Raw genomic sequence first — 18,507 nt, 5'->3', positions numbered from 1 at the left:
TGGGAGCATATGGCCTTCCTTGGCCACGTGGAACTTCCAAACCAGGACATCTCATCCACTCTCCTTTAGGCTGGTTAGACGGTACTTGGGAAGAAAGCCTTAGTTGTAAATGGCCACACAAGACAGACTCATACACACAGGAGGCAGTTACCCCAAGAAAGCATAGAGTGGCTGGAAGTTCTCTTACCCCACCATCCCCTGCCCACACATTCCCCTTTAGGGGATGCTCAGAATTTCAGTATTCTAATTGCCTATCTTTTCTCCCCATCTTTAAAGATAAAGTACCCCCAAAAGATGAGTTAGTGAGGTACCCAACACAGAGCCTGATGTTATTATCAATATCAACACCAGCATCAACTTCTAATTTCAGTGGAACACATCCAATCCAGATCTTCTACGTGAGCGGCTAGCCCAACACCTCTCAATTCCTGTCAGTCCTGAGCCAGGGGCACAGTTCACCCTTCCACATCACCTTACTTCACACAACCTTACTGCATGTGCCTTCAGAAAAGCCTGGATCGTAGTTTAAGTTCATCACTTACAATGCCGGAAGTGGTGGGAAACGTTTAACCTCTGAGCTGAGAGTTCTGTGGTTCTGTCCATAAACCACACCACAGGTTTGCAGAGAGAAGAGAACAGTGTAGACGGGGACGTCTGAGCTATGCCCAGATACTTCACCATGAATCCCTGCCTTATAACAAAAGGCTGAGCATGCTGGGCTGCTAACTATCTGGTTTGCGGGGTTTCTGCATGGGTGTCTTTCCACCTCGTCCTCATCCCCAGAAAGGCGATCGCCATGCCACCTTCATGATGGCTCGTTGGTAAACTGGAATCCAAGACTTAAATGGCTCACTTGGGTTGCCCAGAGCCATCCCTGAGTGGGAGGTATGAGGGAGCAGTCACCATGACCCCAGAACTCTGTGATCTGTCCCATCCCCTGCTGTAAAAGGAACACAGAGAAGGCCTGGAACCTGGCAGGAGGTTAACAACGGTGTCCTGACTTGCGTAAACACGCAGCCATGACAAAATGGCTTTCTGTTCCACTTTTAGACCTGCTCAAATAGGAAGTTGAAACTAACCTCAGCTCTTTCAAAGTTAAAACCACAACAAATAAACAGTGGTTTGGTGGCATGGCAACCTGCCCCCCTCTTCATCTGAATCCCATTGCAGATCACTGGAGATGTCTATTTGGTAAGGTAAGGAAAGGTGATATTCCATACCCATGATCCTCTGCTGGAAGAGCCGAGGTTGGGGTGGCTCTGGCCTGACAATCCCCTGCCTCTCCATAGACCCCTGGCAGTCAATGGCATCTCCGTAAAGCTGGAAATCATTCCTATGTCTATGCAGTGCTGAGGAAACACAGCCCTGACTACTTCTGGGATCACTTTCTTAAAACTGTGATTGCCATTTAAGAGAGCCGTGAACCTATGCTGCATTGCTTAAATAGACATGGGTACTCTAGGCTAAGCCCAGGCATTAACTGTCTGTAATGCCAGGAGCGAAGTGAAGAACTTGGCTGTTACATTATCTCTGTTAATGTTTGAATTTCAAGCGCGGGGGGGGGGGGGGACATTCAAGCGTCTACTCAAAAACTAGACTCGTAGCATTTTCTTATAGGGAAAAAGAGAGAGCAGAGGAAGGGGGAGAAGGAAGGAGAGGGGAGAGAAACAGGTTGGGGATGGAGAGAACACAATACAGTGAAGCAGTTTTACATGCTATATCTCGAACACAGTTCTGAAACTGTGTGTCTGCCATGGGGCAAGTATATATGCATATCAAATTCATATACCGGAGGGGGAAAAAACCATCCACAATACAGTCCACACATCTTTTGTGAGGAGCAATCAGGCCCCTAGGACACTCTAAGATCAAGTTATGACGCAGAGAGCCACAGACACCCAACACCTGTCCACGGTGATGCCTCCCATGCTCCAGTGGGCAGCTCCAAAGGCTCAGGACGCTCTGAGCACTGAGCACCACACTGCCACCCTCTACTTTTAGGGGAATGGGCATAGAAGAGGGTAAGTGAAAGCAGGCCAGACTTCCAAAGCAGGCAGAGGCGACAATTTGAATTTGCTCCCACATGACTGGGTTTTGCATTGGCTTTAAAAACCTTTCTAGTTTGGGTTTGGCTTTTAGCAAGCAAAAGGCAAATCTCATCCCAGCTCACAAGTGGCGAGTGTAGCGACGAGAGGCTAAGAGAACAGAGCTTTCTCCTCGGTTTTTACACATGGACTTCCAGAGAAGACGTGCATGAGCCTAAGTGATGGTAAACACAGGACAGAAGAATATCCTCCTTATCCCCAAGACCATCCATCTCCCTAAGGTGTCATCTGCCCCAATTCACCACACTGGGGGCTCTTCGGATTTTGTGGCGCCTTTCCCTAAACACCTAAAATGATGGCCTAATTTTCTGTTCCCTTCTTACAAAAGAGAGGTCTACTGGGCAGTGGTGCTGACAGGGTCCCAGGTGTCTTAGGTTGGCCTCAAACTAGCTATGTAGCCAAGGCTGGCCTTGAATCTTCATCCTGCTGCCAACACCTCCCCAGCGCTGTGAGAGCCGGCCTGTACCGCCATGCCCGGGGGCGTAGGCTTTCTATTTTACACTCTGCAAAGTGTGAGCATTTGCAAGCCCTGCATCATGTGTTCCTTCCCAAAGAGAGCAGTTTGCTCAGAAAGCCTCTCAAGTAGATGCTGCCTGCGTGTCCCATGCAGAGCGCAGAGGAAGCGAATCTTTGCTTTCTGTGAAAGGCAGAGTCTCACTTCTGCTGCTGGCCCTCGGCCCCTTTCTCCAGACGGGCTGCATCTTTTCCTTTGAGTTGACTAAGCCCGCATCTCTGTGGAAGGGGTGTTACCGTAAGTGTATCATATACAGCTGTGTCCCGCCTGGCAGAGAAAACCGCCTTTCGGTTATTATAACGGTATCACTGAGCAAACAGCCTCCAACGTCAGCGGCCCTACTGAGTAAGTGCCCGGTGAGCATCATCTAACTTGGCGCCGAGGGTTTGTGCAGCGATGGCCTCTTACGGGGCTGGGCAGTTAGTGTATCGGACAGCGCTTTTGCAGTTGGTGACTGCGCCCCCACCCTCCATGGAGTGAACGGAACCCACAGTACTGACCTGAAAATACTATGCTTGATACAGCCACACACACATGCCTCCTTTTTCCTCATATTTTGAAAAGAACAAAGATTAGATGCCAACTCCACACATAATCCGAAGGCAACAAGAACATGAAAACTCCTCACCTTTACCTTGTGTTTGTGTATATGTGTGTTTATACATGCACACACACAGACATATACACAATTGTGTGTGTGGCTTTAAGACTAATGGCAGATAAGAAAACAACATACCAGAAGCTGACACTTAAAAACACACCCTCACCTGTTTATATACAGGTGGCTCTTGGTATCTACAGGCTCTATAGCTAAAGACTGAACCAATGGTGGGTTGGCAATACAGCTTTTTTTTTTTTTTTTTTAATGTACACATACTGAAAATGTACTTTTGTTTTGAATCCCTAAATAATATAGTTCACTGACTGTCACTATAGTGTACTAGACGTTAGCAGGAATGAGGAATGGCCTAGAGCCTCCAGGAGGATGTACACAGGCTTACGCAAGTACCCCGACATATTCTATCAGGGGCATCTGAGGATTTGGGTACCTGGAACTGGTACTCCACAGGTACCAAGGGACACATGTCATACCCACTTCCGTATATGGATGGGTGGCCATAGCCAGGCCTGCCCTCCATGCTCAGCAGCCGCACTTCTCAGTCTAGAGATACTCAGTAGGTGAACCATCGGGGCGGGGTGACCCGGCTCTGTGCCTGGGACTCCAGCGAGGACAGAGGGCAGTGGGCTTCGTGGGGTACTTACCCTGCATCTGACTTTGAGGCTGAGGGTTAAAGGCAGTGGAGTGATTCAAGGAGGCCCGAGGGTTGGGCGTGGGGGCTGGGTGGTGCGGGCTGACCCTCATGGCCGTGCGCCGCAGCTGCTCCAGTTCACTGAGCCGCTCGGAAAAGGACAAGCTCCCCGGCTTGGTCTCATCTAGTTTCTGCCGATGTCCTACGGTAGGGACCGGGAGGGGAAGGGAGGAGGAGGAGGAGGAGAGGGAGGAGGGAGGGGAGAGATCAGAAAACGCATTGTGGAGGGGGGCTTTTCTTATCTTTTCCCTCCCTCTCCCTTCACCCCCAAGGTGAGCTTGTTGGAAACTGCCCCTTGGGCTGGTGGCCTGGGGGAACCAGGGCCATCCTTTCCATAGCAGCTTGAGGGAGGCTCCTTCATCACCCTGGCCCCTGGGCGTTCGTTAGTCTAGGACTCTGGGATGCACCCGGCAGTCTGCACACACCTCAGGTGGTCAGAAAAGAGAGATGCTAGGAAGCACAGCTGGAGAGACTGGCCTGGGAAAGAAGCCCGTGCCTTGTTGGCTGTTGGCCACAGGCTGAGAGCTGATCCATGGCAGCCAAGAAAGGTGGCCTCCCCTGGGGCCATGAGCGCCCTGACTTCTTGCAAACCTGACCAGAAGCAGGTCTGAGAGGTACCAGAGTGGGCCCTGGCACTCAGCAGCATGCCCCTTCAACAGGAAGTTGGATGCAGCTGCAAACCACAGCCTAGGAGGCAGATTTCCTGTTACATGCAGGCAGGCACGGGGCAGCCCTGTCAGGCCCTACACTCCCAGGCCCCTTCCTCCTTCATACAGGCTCCTCAGAAGCGTCCTTTCTTCTCTGAAGCCCACTCCCTGGACATATCCCCAAGAGGGAATAGGCAGAAAGATGCAGCCTATTGCTAGCAGGCCAGGCCCCTGGGAGCCCCGAGGGCGTGGCCAGCAGGCCTGCTGAGCTTCCCGGGGCTGAGGAGTGAAAGCAGGGTGGGAAGATGTCTATATGGGAGGTAGATGCCCGATTACCAGGAAACAGGAAGCAGGGGCAATCACATGGGCCAGTCAGGAGGCCTGGGCCTCCAGTTTTTCCTGGTCATCCCTTCCAGATTGTCATTAAGCTAGAGATTGTAGCGAAGTCCAGCCTCCCACAAAGGAACACAGTCACAGGGGACTTGGGAGATCCATTCCTCTTTTAAAGAGGCCAGCTCACCCTCAAGGTCTGTTTGACTGGAACCCTTGACTGAGATACAACTCTCCCATCTGTGCTCACACAGCCTCAGAATAAGACAGGAGACGCCATTGGCTTTGCCCACAGAAAACGCTGTTTCTGGTATCCCTTCCCAACCAGAGGCTAGACAGAGGACCCTGGATACCATTCCCCCGGCACAGGGTAGGAGCAAGGCTGTGAATGGTAACCCTCCCCAACCCCCAGTTCCCAACTGCTACAATTATAAAATTAGGTTGTAGAAGTCGTGTTATGGTCTCAAATCCCCGTGGCTTGCCGTTTCTTCCTGCTGCGGGCCCCTTGGCACTGCGGACACTGTCTCAAATTCCAGGCCAGAAAAAGGGCCTACTATATTGCAGAGATTTTTATCACTAACAAGACCTGTTTGGCTCCAAATGGAGGAAAAATGCTTAAGCATAATATTTGTGTAGTTCACACGCAACGTTCTCTCTTTCCACGTATCGCCATGGCAAATCTGGACTGTCATTCAGGGCTGCAGCTCACAACACTCAAACACAAACACCCTGAGTCACGCAGGCTCGGCCAGCACACATGTGAGAGCCTCTCAGAGGCTGAGTATTTTAAGCTCTGTGGACAAAAGAGGCCAAGTCCCCCAGCCGCCTCCTTCGTCCTTTTACCAGCAGAAGTACAAAAACTTCTTTTTCTAGAACCTTCTACTTCAGTCAGCCGTAGTACACGCAATTGGGGGTGCAGCCTCCTTCGGCTCCCCCTCCTCTGACGGTTGTGACCAGAGTCCCACTCCTCACCACACTGAAAAGCCTCAGGCTGTCTCACAGAAAATCAGTCCCAGCTCTAAAGCCATTTTAAAGCATGATGCGGCCCCTTTTAAGTGCCTATCATGGTCTCAGGCCAGTCAAGGAAAGAGAAGGGTAGGAAACATGACTCTGGAGAACTGTGTGGTCTAAGAAAGAATGCGGGCTAAGAAGGGCTTCCGGCAGGGTTGTCCGTCCGTGTTTCAGCTTCACATACCTACGGCACCCTGTGGCGTTTTTTGGGAAAACACTGTGAAGGACAGTGTGTGGATAGAGTGTGTGTGTGTGTGTGTGTGTGTGTGTGTGTGTGTGTGTGACACAGAGAGAGAGAGAAAGAGAAGAAAGAGAGGAGAAAGAGAGAGGAGAGAGATAAGAGATAGAGAGATAGAGAGATAGAGACAGAGACAGAGAGAGACAGAGACAGAGAGACAGAGAGATATTCTTAATTCAGAGCATCCAGTGTTCTGGTGTCTCTGGCCAGCCTTTGATGGGTGGCTGTCAGAGTATCTGCCTCTGTAAACTTGGGGACGTAGTCACTGAGAACCCAAATAGGAATAAGCCATTTGGGACAAGCCACTTGGTGGCCAACACATGTGACATTATTTATTTTTATTTCTCTCCCCTCATTACTCGATGGTTTATAAAAAGTTCTAATATGTGAGCTGTTTTTGTACCAGCTGACACCTGCCAAAATTGTAGTCATTTACAGAGATTAGCTGATGACTGTCTCCTTCGGCAGGAATGCTCAGACATAGCTCTCAGGGCTGCTGCCTAAGCCCTGACAGTCTCGGCTGGGTTAAGGCTTGGGACTGGGGACTAGTTCATTCCACCCTCTCCTCGTGTGCATTCTGGGAGTCTGCAGGAGAGGTGCTGCCTGTGAAGAAACTTGACCCCCATGTTCACAGGGTGTTAGCGAGTTACAACACCAGGCCAGTTGTGAAATGAAAGGCATCTTCAAGTTCAAGGTGTGGTCCTGATGCATTTAGAATCGAGAGGGCCAGGAACACCTATTCTCTCTGGAAATCATCAGGCTTTGTGTGCCAAGCAGCAATATTTTCATGGAATATAGGAGCTTCCGATAGAAACTTTCAGGCTGGGGGAAAATGAATGCTTTATATCTCCAGTTTCCTGGATCTGCGAGCTATTAAAATATCAATTTGCCCCCTGAATTTTAAATACAGAAGCATAGAAAATGCCCACTATGAAATCCACTCTCCACTCTTACTGATTACTGGGCCCTGGAGGGAAGCAGGGAATTCAATACTGGATCAAACCAGTGTAGGAGTGTGCAGACCTAAACCCACACATGCTGGTAGCCTGGTTTTTTTTTTTTTTTTTTTTTTTTTTGAGTTCACGGGGAGTCAATTGTGAAGGTTTCCAGAGAGAGCCTTCAAGCTGTGGTTAACTCAAGACTATGTATGGGTGCATCTTACTGATATTCACAGAGATAAAAGGGACCGACAAATCTTCTATTATTATTTTTACATTTTTTTGAGAAAATGCTCCTCAAAATGTTATTATACATGCAGAGTCATAGAAAACAACAAAAATGGAAAAAAGAAATACATAATAAAGTAAACAAGTACCATTTGGTACATTTGTTTCTTCCTAAACAGATCTCTGTAGTTCTCTGAGGTGGCTGCCTAAATCAGAGCATGCCTAAATGTTACCATATTTTACGGCAATTGTCGCCTTCCTGCTGTTAAAACTGGGTGGAATAAGCATGCATAGCTCAATAAATCTCAGCTGCCTTTCCCAGGACATCACTGTGGTCTGTGGCTGTAACTGGGATACAGCATATGATCCTCTATCAAAGGCAACCAAGTTAAATTGCCACCTTTTCCTGGAAACGTTTGATTAGCCAGTCAATACCTTAGCTCATGCTTCTGATAGGAGCTTACTGGGTTCTCAGTGGATTACATGGCATATATTTAAAGTCTTGTTATGGTGATCAGATGGGAAAAGTCTATGCAAAATGACAACACTGAAAATCCCCCCATCTCTGTCTCTGTATCTCTCTTCCTCCCTCTGTCTGTCTCTCCGTGTGTGTGTGTCTGTGTGTGTGTGTGTGTGTGTGTGTGTGTGTGTGTGTGTGTGTGTCTGTGTCTCTGTGTGTAAACTGTCATTCTCCTAAAAGGAAAGGTGAATTGTATACCATCACCTTTAAAATGCCATCTGCATTTCAGAAAATACCTTTCAGTCAACCCAATGCTAGCTACATGATCTGGGTATAAAAGCCTCATTCTGTCTTAGCAAACAGTTCACCTTCTTTGTGTCCCGGTCGGTAGCTAACTTCTAGGGTCACTAGGATTTTAAAGTGGTGGTACTGAGCGCAGCAGTGGAACGTCTTGTAGGCAGCCAGACAGGCCTTCTGACCAGCAAATGGACCATCTCGCAGCTAATTTAAATGTTGAGACATACTGTCTAATATTGCATATTGCTCACATATTACAAAGCACTGGGGATCTAGCTCACTGAGAGACCACTTACTAGTGTTCACAAGGCCCTGAGTTTCGTCTCTAGCACTGTAAAAAGTGAAAGAAAGAAGAAATGTTCCAGTTTAGCAAACATTTAAACTAATTCACACACTCTACACAAGATATGTAATATTATCTAATGTATGCTACTATAGATCCTAATGCACTTTATATATGTATATTTTTATTGTCCAATGGTATATGAACATAGATAGTTTCACTCCCCCCTTAATTTCCTCTCATGTTATTATGCTAAGAGAACACATTTGCTACACTGAAGAACTAGAGAAGGGCCAGAGACATCAGTCATGTCTTTTAAACGACAGCTGACAAGCCAAGTTCAGAGAGGTTATACCATTTAGCCCATCTCACACAGCCATATGGAGGAAGAGCATGGGTCCATAAACATCCCCAGTTCCCAAGACTTCCAACTCACACCCAGAACTCCTAGAATTATAAACTTGGTTTTGATGACCCCCATCCCTGCCTAAGTGGAGTAATACAAGTGACACACAGTCCAACTGAGTCTGGATCACAGTCCACGAGAGGCTTGGGCTTCTCCACTCTGCCTTTGTCCCACTTCCGTCCCCCAGTTTGCCCAAAGAATGAGGAGGGCCAGGGTATACGGTGGTCTGCAGCCAGCTGCCGGCTCTCCACTTGTGGAGCAGGTATCAGAACCACCTGAGGCTCTCGCTAGGTGGGTGCAGAATAAGGTCCCCTAGAATCCAGTTTCTAGAAAGATTTGTGTGCTGTTGATGGTGTACGTGTGAGAGCAGGGAGGAGGGGCTCCCCTGACCGGCCTGTGAACTTCCTGTGAGCTCCACTATTCTCTTCTCGTACAGGCTTCTCGTGTGCTGTGGGCTGGGGGAATAAAACCCCACACAGTCTGCTCTCAGTATCTCTGGGATGGTGATTGCGGGAGTCTGGTAGATTTCCAAGCCTGTGCTATTCAAGCTTCTGATCTGAATGGCCTACATTGATACCTATAGCCCATGCCCATCTTCCTGTATCCTTTCCATCGTCTCTAGGCGATTGCCAATACCTAAACAAATACAAACGATGGAAAGACTTTTTAATGTTGTATCTTCTGGGGAAATGACAAGGAGAAAAGTCTTCATGCTTAATACAGATGCACGTTTTTTAAAAAGAACATTTTTCATCCACTGTTGCATGAATTAGCATGTGTAGAGCTCACGGATACCAAGGCTGGCTGTAGTCTAAGCTCAGGACACTTGGTGATGGCCTTGTTTGGTGTGAAAACTGCTGGTCCTTTGGTTTATTTTAAAAAGTTCTTCAATATTTACAGAGAAACCCTTCCCTGATGATGGTCATGTGCAATCATCTTCCACTATGGCTAGATAGCTTTGGTTAGAACAGCGGTTCTCAACCTTCCTAATGCTATGACCCTTTAATACAGTTCCTCAGGTTGTGCTGACCCCCAACCATAACATTATTTTCATTGCTGTATTTTTGCTACTGTTATGAATAGCAATGCAAATATTTTTTGAGATAGAGGGCTGCCAGGGGCTCACGACCTACAGGTTGAGACCCCTGGGTTAGATGCTTCTCAGAACTCCTGAGGAAGAAGCAGCTCCTGCCTTGCCATAAGAGGGAATGTGAGAACAGCAGGGACGGTCACGTGGAGCTTATACTATTCTCAAAGTGCAGCAGGTAAGACCTCAGAGCGCCCCTGAGGACCAGGGTGTTAATGTAGCACAATAATCCTTCTCCCCCTGAGAGGCAGCCTGGCACCGGGAGACATCACTGCCTGTCTGGCATGCCCCATTGCCCATTCTAAGTCTGTGCTTCCTGCAAACTCCGCTTCGGGCAGAGTAAGTCTCTTCACTGCTCCGGCTCCTTATCTGCAAGCCTGGAATTAAAGGACTAAGGTGGATTACTCCCAGGGCTCTAAAAGCACCCATGGCAATTACATCTGCCGCCATTATCTACTCAGCCAGGTCTTGATGGATGACTCCAAGCATGGTGTTTCTTCACAACTTCATGGGATGCCATGACTCAGTTTTCGTAGTTTCTTTCGGGCAGACACCTTTCAGGCAGGTCTTTAGAGCCTGTCCCCAGTCTGACCATTAAGATGGTCTTTAGAGATCTCCCTCTCAGGTGTGTGTGTGTGTGTGTGTGTGTGTGTGTGTGTGTGTGTGTGTGTGTGTGAAACAGATTGCCATGTAACCCATGCTTGCCTTGAACTCACTACATAGCAGAGCATGACTTGAATTCCTACTCCTCCTGATTCACATGCCCGAGTATTGAGCGACATGTGCATACCACCACACCAGGTTTATACAGCGCTGGGAACTGAACCCTGAGTTTCATGCATGGTAAGCAAGAACTCTATCCATTGAGCTCGGGCTCAGCCCCTGGCTTCTTCCACAGTGCCATTGTGTCCCTGTGGTGTGTTGGTGCCCACTGAACCCTAAGTCCATGGAGATGCAATGTTGCTTCCTGTCTGAGTACCTAAGGCACCCGTCACACACTCAGCCAGGGCTAAATGCCAGCTAACAACCAGCGAACTCAACAGAGAGAAGCCCAGAACTTTCACGACCAGCGCCACCCACCCTGCAGCCCCTAGAGTAGAGGAAAGTAGAGTTCATTTGGGGCAAACGAATCAAGAACTGAAGTGTGACCGCTAGGAAACTACCTGTTGAGGCAGATTATCAGACCAAACAGGGGAGCGTCCTGAAGAACTGTCCTGTTAGCGTTTAATCACTCAGCAAAACCCATTTGCTTTCCTTTTCTTCCCACTGAAAAATAAGACAAGTCCCTTGTGCAGAGCTGAGTGCAGCACCCTGGCATGAGCCAGCAGAAGTGGCTGCTGCCTTTTCTCTGTAGTGAGTTCCACACACAGATGCTTACACCACACATGCATATACCACGTACTTATACCATGTGCACTGTATGCATCTATATACACATCTGCACAATGCCTGCCTACATATTTCTGTCAACTCATATATTCACCATGCCTGTATACAGGACATACTCCTATCACATCATACATATTTGTCACATACAAACACATATAATCTATTTATATATATGTATGTATCACATGTATATAGCACGTCTACCACATAATACATACAATAGCACACATATATATGTTATATATATATGTATATTCCATATGATATAAGCACACACACATATGTATACACGCACACACCCACCTTCACACAGACACAAAGTATCCTGTGATCCACACATGGAGCAGTAAAACTAGGAGAGGCCAAATTGAAAACAACAGCTAACACAGTCACAAGTCACAGGCTGACAGGGCCTTCCTCCCTCCTCCCTGAGACCCCAGGACTCCTCCCTCCCTCCCTGAGACCCCAGGACTCCTCCCTCCTCCCTGAGACCCCAGGACTCCTCCCTCCCTCCCTGAGACCCCAGGACTCCTCCCTCCCTCCCTCCCTGAGACCCCAGGACTCCTCCCTCCCTCCCTCCCTGAGACCCCAGGACTCCTCCCTCCCTCCCTCCCTGAGACCCCAGCACTCCTCCCTCCCTCCCTCCCTGAGACCCCAGGACTCCTCCCCCCACCCAGCTCTCAGGATTCAGGGGACAAAAAGCAGCAGCAGGGATCGTTCTCCATTCTGAGCTCAGAGGAACAGACTTCAGGTGTTGTGGCTCCCGTAGGCCCTGGTGTCCTGGACTTTCCTGAGAGCAGAGCAATGGCCTCTGCTGTCACCCTCCATCACCTCCTGCTCTGTCTGGTGACTAAGGAGGTAATTGAAGCTTAGAGGAGAAGCTGTCTGGTTATCTTGTGCCTTTGACCAGAAGTGGTCCTCTGTGGGGTGGCCGGTAGGGGCAGCCTTGTGGGAGGGGTGCAGGGAATTCACACGCAAGACTGACTGTCTCCTCTGTTGGCCTGTAATCCCAAGTGTTATCAGCTCTCCTTAATGTATTGTCTCGGGACCCCTCCTTAAAGTATAATTAAAAAGTAACCTGATGTAACTGTCCATGTCTGTCTACCAGAGTAGCTCTGACCCGATAGATTTCAGGAAAGGCGGCCACAGAAGAGTAAGTCTGGGCTACCAGACAAAGGCAGCATCAGGAGAGGAATATGGACTCTAAAACGTGCCTCAAGAGTCTGACCTGGCTTTGGACTTGTGGCCCTCAGCAGGGTAAGTCCCGGGCTGCACAGGCCTGAGAGGAAGGAGGACAACATCCCAGAGCCCCCCCCCCCCCCCATCTTCATGCTGGGTGCACGGCCTGAGCAGCTCTGCGCCTCCCACTTCTCCGAGTGAGCTGCCCGTCCTCTCCCATCCCACCAGCTGCTGCATGCGATTAGCAGTGGTGCTGAGCATGTATGTGTGCCCAAACCCAGATAAACCGAGGCCCTTACAAGGCTGAGCGATGTCTCTGTAGAACCTGGCTGCCTGAGTGAGTGAGGGGATGTCCTTTCTCTGGGATTCTGTCAGCAGCATCAACAATGATCTCTGTCCCTCTGTGCTTAGGAAAAGGGGTAAGGAAATTCTCTCGGGCTAGCCCAAGGTCTACCCAGCAGCCCCAGGGCTCTCTGTGGCCAGATGCGCCTTCTGACTTTCTCAGACCACCAATACCAGCTGGGAGCTGAGGGTGTAGCTCAGCGGTGAGTGCTGGGCTGGCACGTGTGAGGCACTGGGTTTGCTCAATCCCTAGACCTGAAGAGAAGAATGCCAACTGGGGTTCTAGACTGGCCTCAAGGAAGTGGGACCAAGGAGCCAGCACACAGCAGGACGCTAGGCAGAGTTCTCTAGGAAGAAAACCAACAGTTCCCCCTTGTTTTTTGACAAACCACTGGCTTTATGTCATAGTTCCAGAAAAGGCTATTTTTCAAGTTGTTTAGAGATGCCGCCAAGTTTCAGCCACTGTGGTCTGCGGCAGAGAGAGAGAGAGAGAGAAAAAGAGAGAGAGAGAGAGAGAGAGAGAGAGAGAGAGAGAGAGAGAGAGAGAGAAGCAGCTACCAGCCAGGAAGGGGTGAGTGAGCAGAATCCTGTCTACCAGTCACCCCAAGTATCGATGAACAAGTGGCCATGTACCTGTCCAGCACAGTAAGGAAAATGTCGGTTCTGTATTGGCCTGGTGACATGGGAAGAGAAAGTTCTAATCATTACAAGACCCCAGCACTCCCCCCCCCCCATTCGCCCTACGGCCACCGCGTCTCAGGAAAGGACGAGGGAGAAGTATGGCTATCTCCCTAGCAACCCTGGGCAGCATTCTCCCTCTGAGCCTTTCCCAGACTTGACAATGGTGGGTCTCGTCCCTGGTCACCTAGGGACTCCCTTGTTGGTCTGGTGGGACCTGGCTCCTCTCTCTGTTGTCTTCAGTGACAAAAAACCACTTTTAAAATGAGTTTTTTGGACCTTCCCCTTTACCTGCCTCCCTTCCGAACACTCCAGTGTGACGGGACAGACTTCGGAGCCCGGCTAGAGAGCCCCAGAACTGGGCTGATCACACTGTTGTCTTTTCCCAGCCTGATGGGGCCCCGCCCCACTCCCTTCCTGTTCTCCCCCCCCCCCCCCCCCCGCACCCCACCCCCTACAGCTACTTCTGCTTCCTTCATTTTCTCTACAGCTGCGGCTGAGATATAGTAAGGCTACTGTACAGGACTTTGAAAGCAGGGCCGCGCAGGGCTTTCCAGACTCCATACAAGCCGGCTATTCTCCGCCTTGTTTTCTTTGGCTTCAGGTGAAGCAGCTCCGAATGAGTCAAACAGTATTAACTTTCAATAGGGAAGTGGTGTGGTCAACCAAAGCTGTTTGTGGCTAGATTGTGAAGATAGGTCGGGCAGGTAATGAGGAACAGCCCAGAATACGTGAGGAGGTGGAGCGAGAGCGAAGCAAGGCAGCTCCTGCTCAGCAACGCTCTGGCAATTAAGTCAACAGAACTCACACCATCTTTTTATTTTTTGTTGTTTTTTTTTCAGTTGGCTGAGGAATTAACGCCGAGGTCTCTGAACGGGCAGCTTTGGGAAGTTGGGCATTAGGCTTGGACAATTGAGCACTTTGTGGGTTTATGGATTTTTTTTTCTTTCTTCTTTTTTTCTGATGCTGCCAAAGTCATGGGAAATACAGTTTTGATGGTTTCCCCTACTTTAAGCCACTCCGCTCTACACGGGCCTTTCTTCATGTCTCCTTGCAGCAGCCTGGGGTGGGTGGACTGATCCTCCCTCGACCCTACCCCTTCTTGCTCCCCACTTGCCCCTCCCCCCCACTCCCAAGGACCACCTCTTCTCCATCCCCCCTTATGAACACAATCATCAGAGCAGATCTCGACCTATCTCCTGCTGGAGGCTGAAAGATGATGCTTTGCAAGTTCAAGTGCTCCTGGGAATATCAAACCCCGCTTTCAGGGGCTCTTTAGTACCTCAGCCCTCACTATATTCCCTTCCCACTCTGTAGATGAGAAAATCAAGGTTCCAGGAGCAGCTAAGGCAGGCAGCAGGTCTGAGGACTTTCCACTGGGCACTGCCCCGCTGAGGGCTCAGGTCAGGAGCAGTGCAGAGGACAGCCCTGCCCTCAAGACTCTGATTTCAACGGTTCCTAGTTCTTTCTCCCTGCACTCTGCTACTTATTTATTTTGAGAGTGGCTCAGTCACCCTCAGGACAGAAATGATTCTCTGATCCTGCCCCAGCCAGTATGTCAACAGATGGACAGGAGGGCCAGTGGCCACCAGAGCCGCATCACCAAGGAGCTGCTGAAACAGGCATTGAGTATAGGGTATACCATTTCACCTCCCTGAAACTGAATCTCAGACAAATGTCATCTAAGGAAGCCGCAGCCACAGTCACAGCCACACAGCCACACACACACACACACAGCCACACACACACACACACACAGCCACACACACACAGCTACACACAAACACAGCCACACACACACACAGCCACACACACACACACACACATACACACACACACACAGAGCCACACACACACACACACACACACAGCCACACACACACAGCCACACACACACAGCCCCCCCCACAGCCACAGCCACACAGACACACACACACACACACACACACACACACGCACGCACGCACGCACGCACAGCCACAGCCACACACAGCCCCCCCACACACACACACACAGACACACAGACTATGGACTCAGAAACGGCAGCCCGCTCTGCTGTCTCCAATGGTTTTGCTCCGCGAGAGCTGTAGAAGAAAACTCTTGGGTTTTGGAAAAGAAAATAAATTAAAATAAAACTCTGAACTGTCGATCAAAGTTGCATCATTTGTATCTCAGTGTCTTAACGAGCTTACAGATGGAGGCAAATGGCAGAGGTAAGGTCTCTAAAGCACAGGTTTACAGTGGTGGCTGATTTAAATACTGGGTTTCCCCCCTGTGTTCTCACCAGTCTGAAAAGATAGATGACATGGAGCCTATCTTTCAGGCTGGAGAAGGTTCTGCAGTTACCAGCACTTGTTGCTCTTATAGAGGACCAGAGTTTGGTTCCCAGCACCCACAGGGCAGCTCAGAACCATTTGTAACTGTAATTCCAGTACCAGGGGATCCAATGACCTCTTCTGGCCTCCAGGGCATCAGGCATGCATGTGGTACACATACATTCATGCAGGCAAAACACTCATACACAGAATATAAAACAAGTAAGCTAAACAAAACAAAACTATCTTTAAGAAAGCAATCATTATTTCCCTTACGCTCCCCGAGTGTCTTGTGGGATACCTGTAGAACAGTAACAGAGGTTTCCAGGGGTGTGTGTGTGTGTGTGTGTGTGTGTGTGTGTGTGTGTGTGTGTGTTTGAGGCTCCCTCATTCACATCTATTGTATTTCCATTACTTGGCTGATCCACCGCTAAGCCACACTTTGATATATACCATCTCAAACAAGAGCTCACTTGATACTCATAGAGGATCCGGTAGAATCTCTAGATGCTAGGAGCTTTGGCAGGTCACAGCCACGTGGGCGGTTAACGTTCTGCTGAGAAATGGAGCCTCACATGACACAACCTTTATCTGGGAACGCCCTTCTGGTCGCTGAAGACAGGGAGCGTGGGCTTCCCAAGGCGGTGCCTGGAAAAGGCTTGGGTTTGTGGGAGAGCTATGCTTCTGGGTTCACAGCGACCACCAGGCAGAGGAGGAGAAAAGCCTCTTCAGTGTCATGTCCCAAGGGACCAACGTGCCAGGACTCCCCCTGCCCCCGTTTTAAAATAACTTGGCATTGGTACCTATTTGGCGCCCAGGGGAGCAGAATTCCACGTGGTTCCTTGTTAAATAAACTGTTGGGGGATGAAGGAGAGCGACCCGCCTGTATTCTTGGCGTGTGCTTTTACTGTTTAGAGGACACCTCTGTGCAGGGCTATGTGAGGCACTCTGGCGTGCATGTTTCCACTTGTCCGTGATGGGGGTTTTATAACGGCCTTGTCATCGCGGGGGAGGCGGAGTCAGGCAGCTCGCCTGGGAGTCTCCATTCCCACCTGGTCTATCTCATTTAATTCTCCCATCTCTTTGGAAGGCAGACATCTGGAAGACCCTTCTACAGGGGAGAAACTGAGGCACACAGCCAGGAAGTAACAGAGGTTAAGACCTGAAGCCAGTCTGGTCTGGCTCCGGTTCCCTCTGCCACTCCCTGTGGAGACCTCTGACTCTGTTCTGAAACGCTGGGCCATGCCCCGTGGGCAATGTCAGGCAAAGAGAAAACTGTCCCTCTGCTTGTTTCTCCTAGCGTTTGTACAAAGGATGGGTCAGAGTTACAGTGAAGCCACTCACAGGTGAGTGAGAAGGAGACACCTGGAAAAAAAAAATCCAAAAAGGGCCATAAAGTCATCCCACACTTAAGAAGGGACTTACTTCAAATGTTTACATTTTTGCCTCAGATGGACAGAATATGACTTACCAGCCAGAGTGAACCAAAATGAAAACAAGACCCAGCAAATGAAATAGCCAGTGTTCGACATTTCAGTGGAGGCAAGCACACTGAACTTTTTCAATAACAGTGTGGGCTTTAGTCAATACTTGCTTTAATGGAACCTGGGCATATGGAATTCCTAGGAGCACGAAATTAATGTATCGCCATTAACTTACTTCATAAGGGTCTGGGGAGTTGCAGATTAATTCCACTGTGCTACTTTAAGGGAGGATGGGGGTGGGGGAGCCCACAGGAAAAACACTTCCTTTTGGGTACTTAGACATTTTTTAACCTTGGCTTTCACTTGTGGACATAGATTGAGAAAGTTTGATACTTATAGCAAGTTTTCCCAGGAAAGCCTTATACACTGAACCCGATGACAAGTGAGTTGTGAAGAAGGCGCTTGGACCCAAGTGAAGGCCAGTGCTTTCATGGTGCTGATGACAGCTGAAACACACACTGATAGATTATACCTACTTTACCTCTTTCCTAATGGCACCAGTTAATCCTGTCATAGCCCCAAAGCAAGCTGCCTTACAAACACATGAAAAGAAGAGGCGGATTCAAATTAGCTCCAATGAACCTAGATCCAAAACGAGGAGATGGGATTTACTTATTTAATAAAAACTTTTGGGGAAAAATCCTTTCGTGTGTGTGTGTGTGTGTGTGTGTGTGTGTGTGTGTGTGTGAAGTTGTGTGTATGAATGTGTGCACATGCAGGTAAGTGCCCTGGGGGACCAAAAGATGGTATCAGATCTACTGGGGCTGGAGTAGGCAATTATGGTTCATTGTATATAGGTGTTGGGAACCTAACTCATGTCCTCTGCTAAGGCCATGAAAACATCGCAGTTGCCCTTGGAAAGGGGAGAGGTAGATGTGTACAATGCGCTCTGACTATGGGGGTTGCCAGCCACAGACCTTCAACAAGCTACGGGGGCCACTTGTCTCCCAGGGGAAATGCATAAAAGCAGAGTGTCCCAGAGGATGGGCTGCAACATCCAGATAGCAGGAGGAGGAGTGCTTTCTCTGTCTCTGTTTGTCTCTGTTTGTCTGTCTGTCTGTCTGTCTGTCTGTCTCTCTCTCTCTTTCTCTCTCTCTCTCTCTCTCACACACACACACAGACACACACGGGGTGGGGGTACTCACCAGACACTTGCTTTGACACACACTTCCTGTGTGTGCAGAACTTGGGTGTGGCTAGATATTACAGGCATCCTCATGTGATAAGCCCAATAGAGTCAGCCTCCATCTCTGTGGTTGATACATT

General features: G+C 49.3%; 1 protein-coding gene across 3 annotated transcripts in view; it reads right to left on the bottom strand.

Annotated features, from left to right (window-relative positions):
- The window catches only part of Runx1 (RUNX family transcription factor 1), a 225,443-nt gene that overhangs the window by 34,893 nt on the left and 172,043 nt on the right, over positions 1-18,507 (bottom strand). For 2 of the 3 annotated variants that reach the window (XM_059277146.1, XM_059277147.1), the window contains one exon: positions 3,883-4,071. The exons of the other annotated variant lie outside the window; for it this stretch is intronic. In XM_059277146.1, coding sequence (XP_059133129.1) covers positions 3,883-4,071 — 189 coding nt within the window. The remainder of the gene's footprint in view (positions 1-3,882; positions 4,072-18,507) is intronic. 3 annotated transcript variants of the gene reach the window in all.

The sequence above is a fragment of the Peromyscus eremicus genome, chromosome 12 (assembly GCF_949786415.1).
Source record: "Peromyscus eremicus chromosome 12, PerEre_H2_v1, whole genome shotgun sequence".
Lineage (NCBI taxonomy): Eukaryota > Metazoa > Chordata > Mammalia > Rodentia > Cricetidae > Peromyscus > Peromyscus eremicus.
Note: the sequence above shows the minus strand (reverse complement) of the source record. Positions and strands in the feature narration are given on the sequence as shown.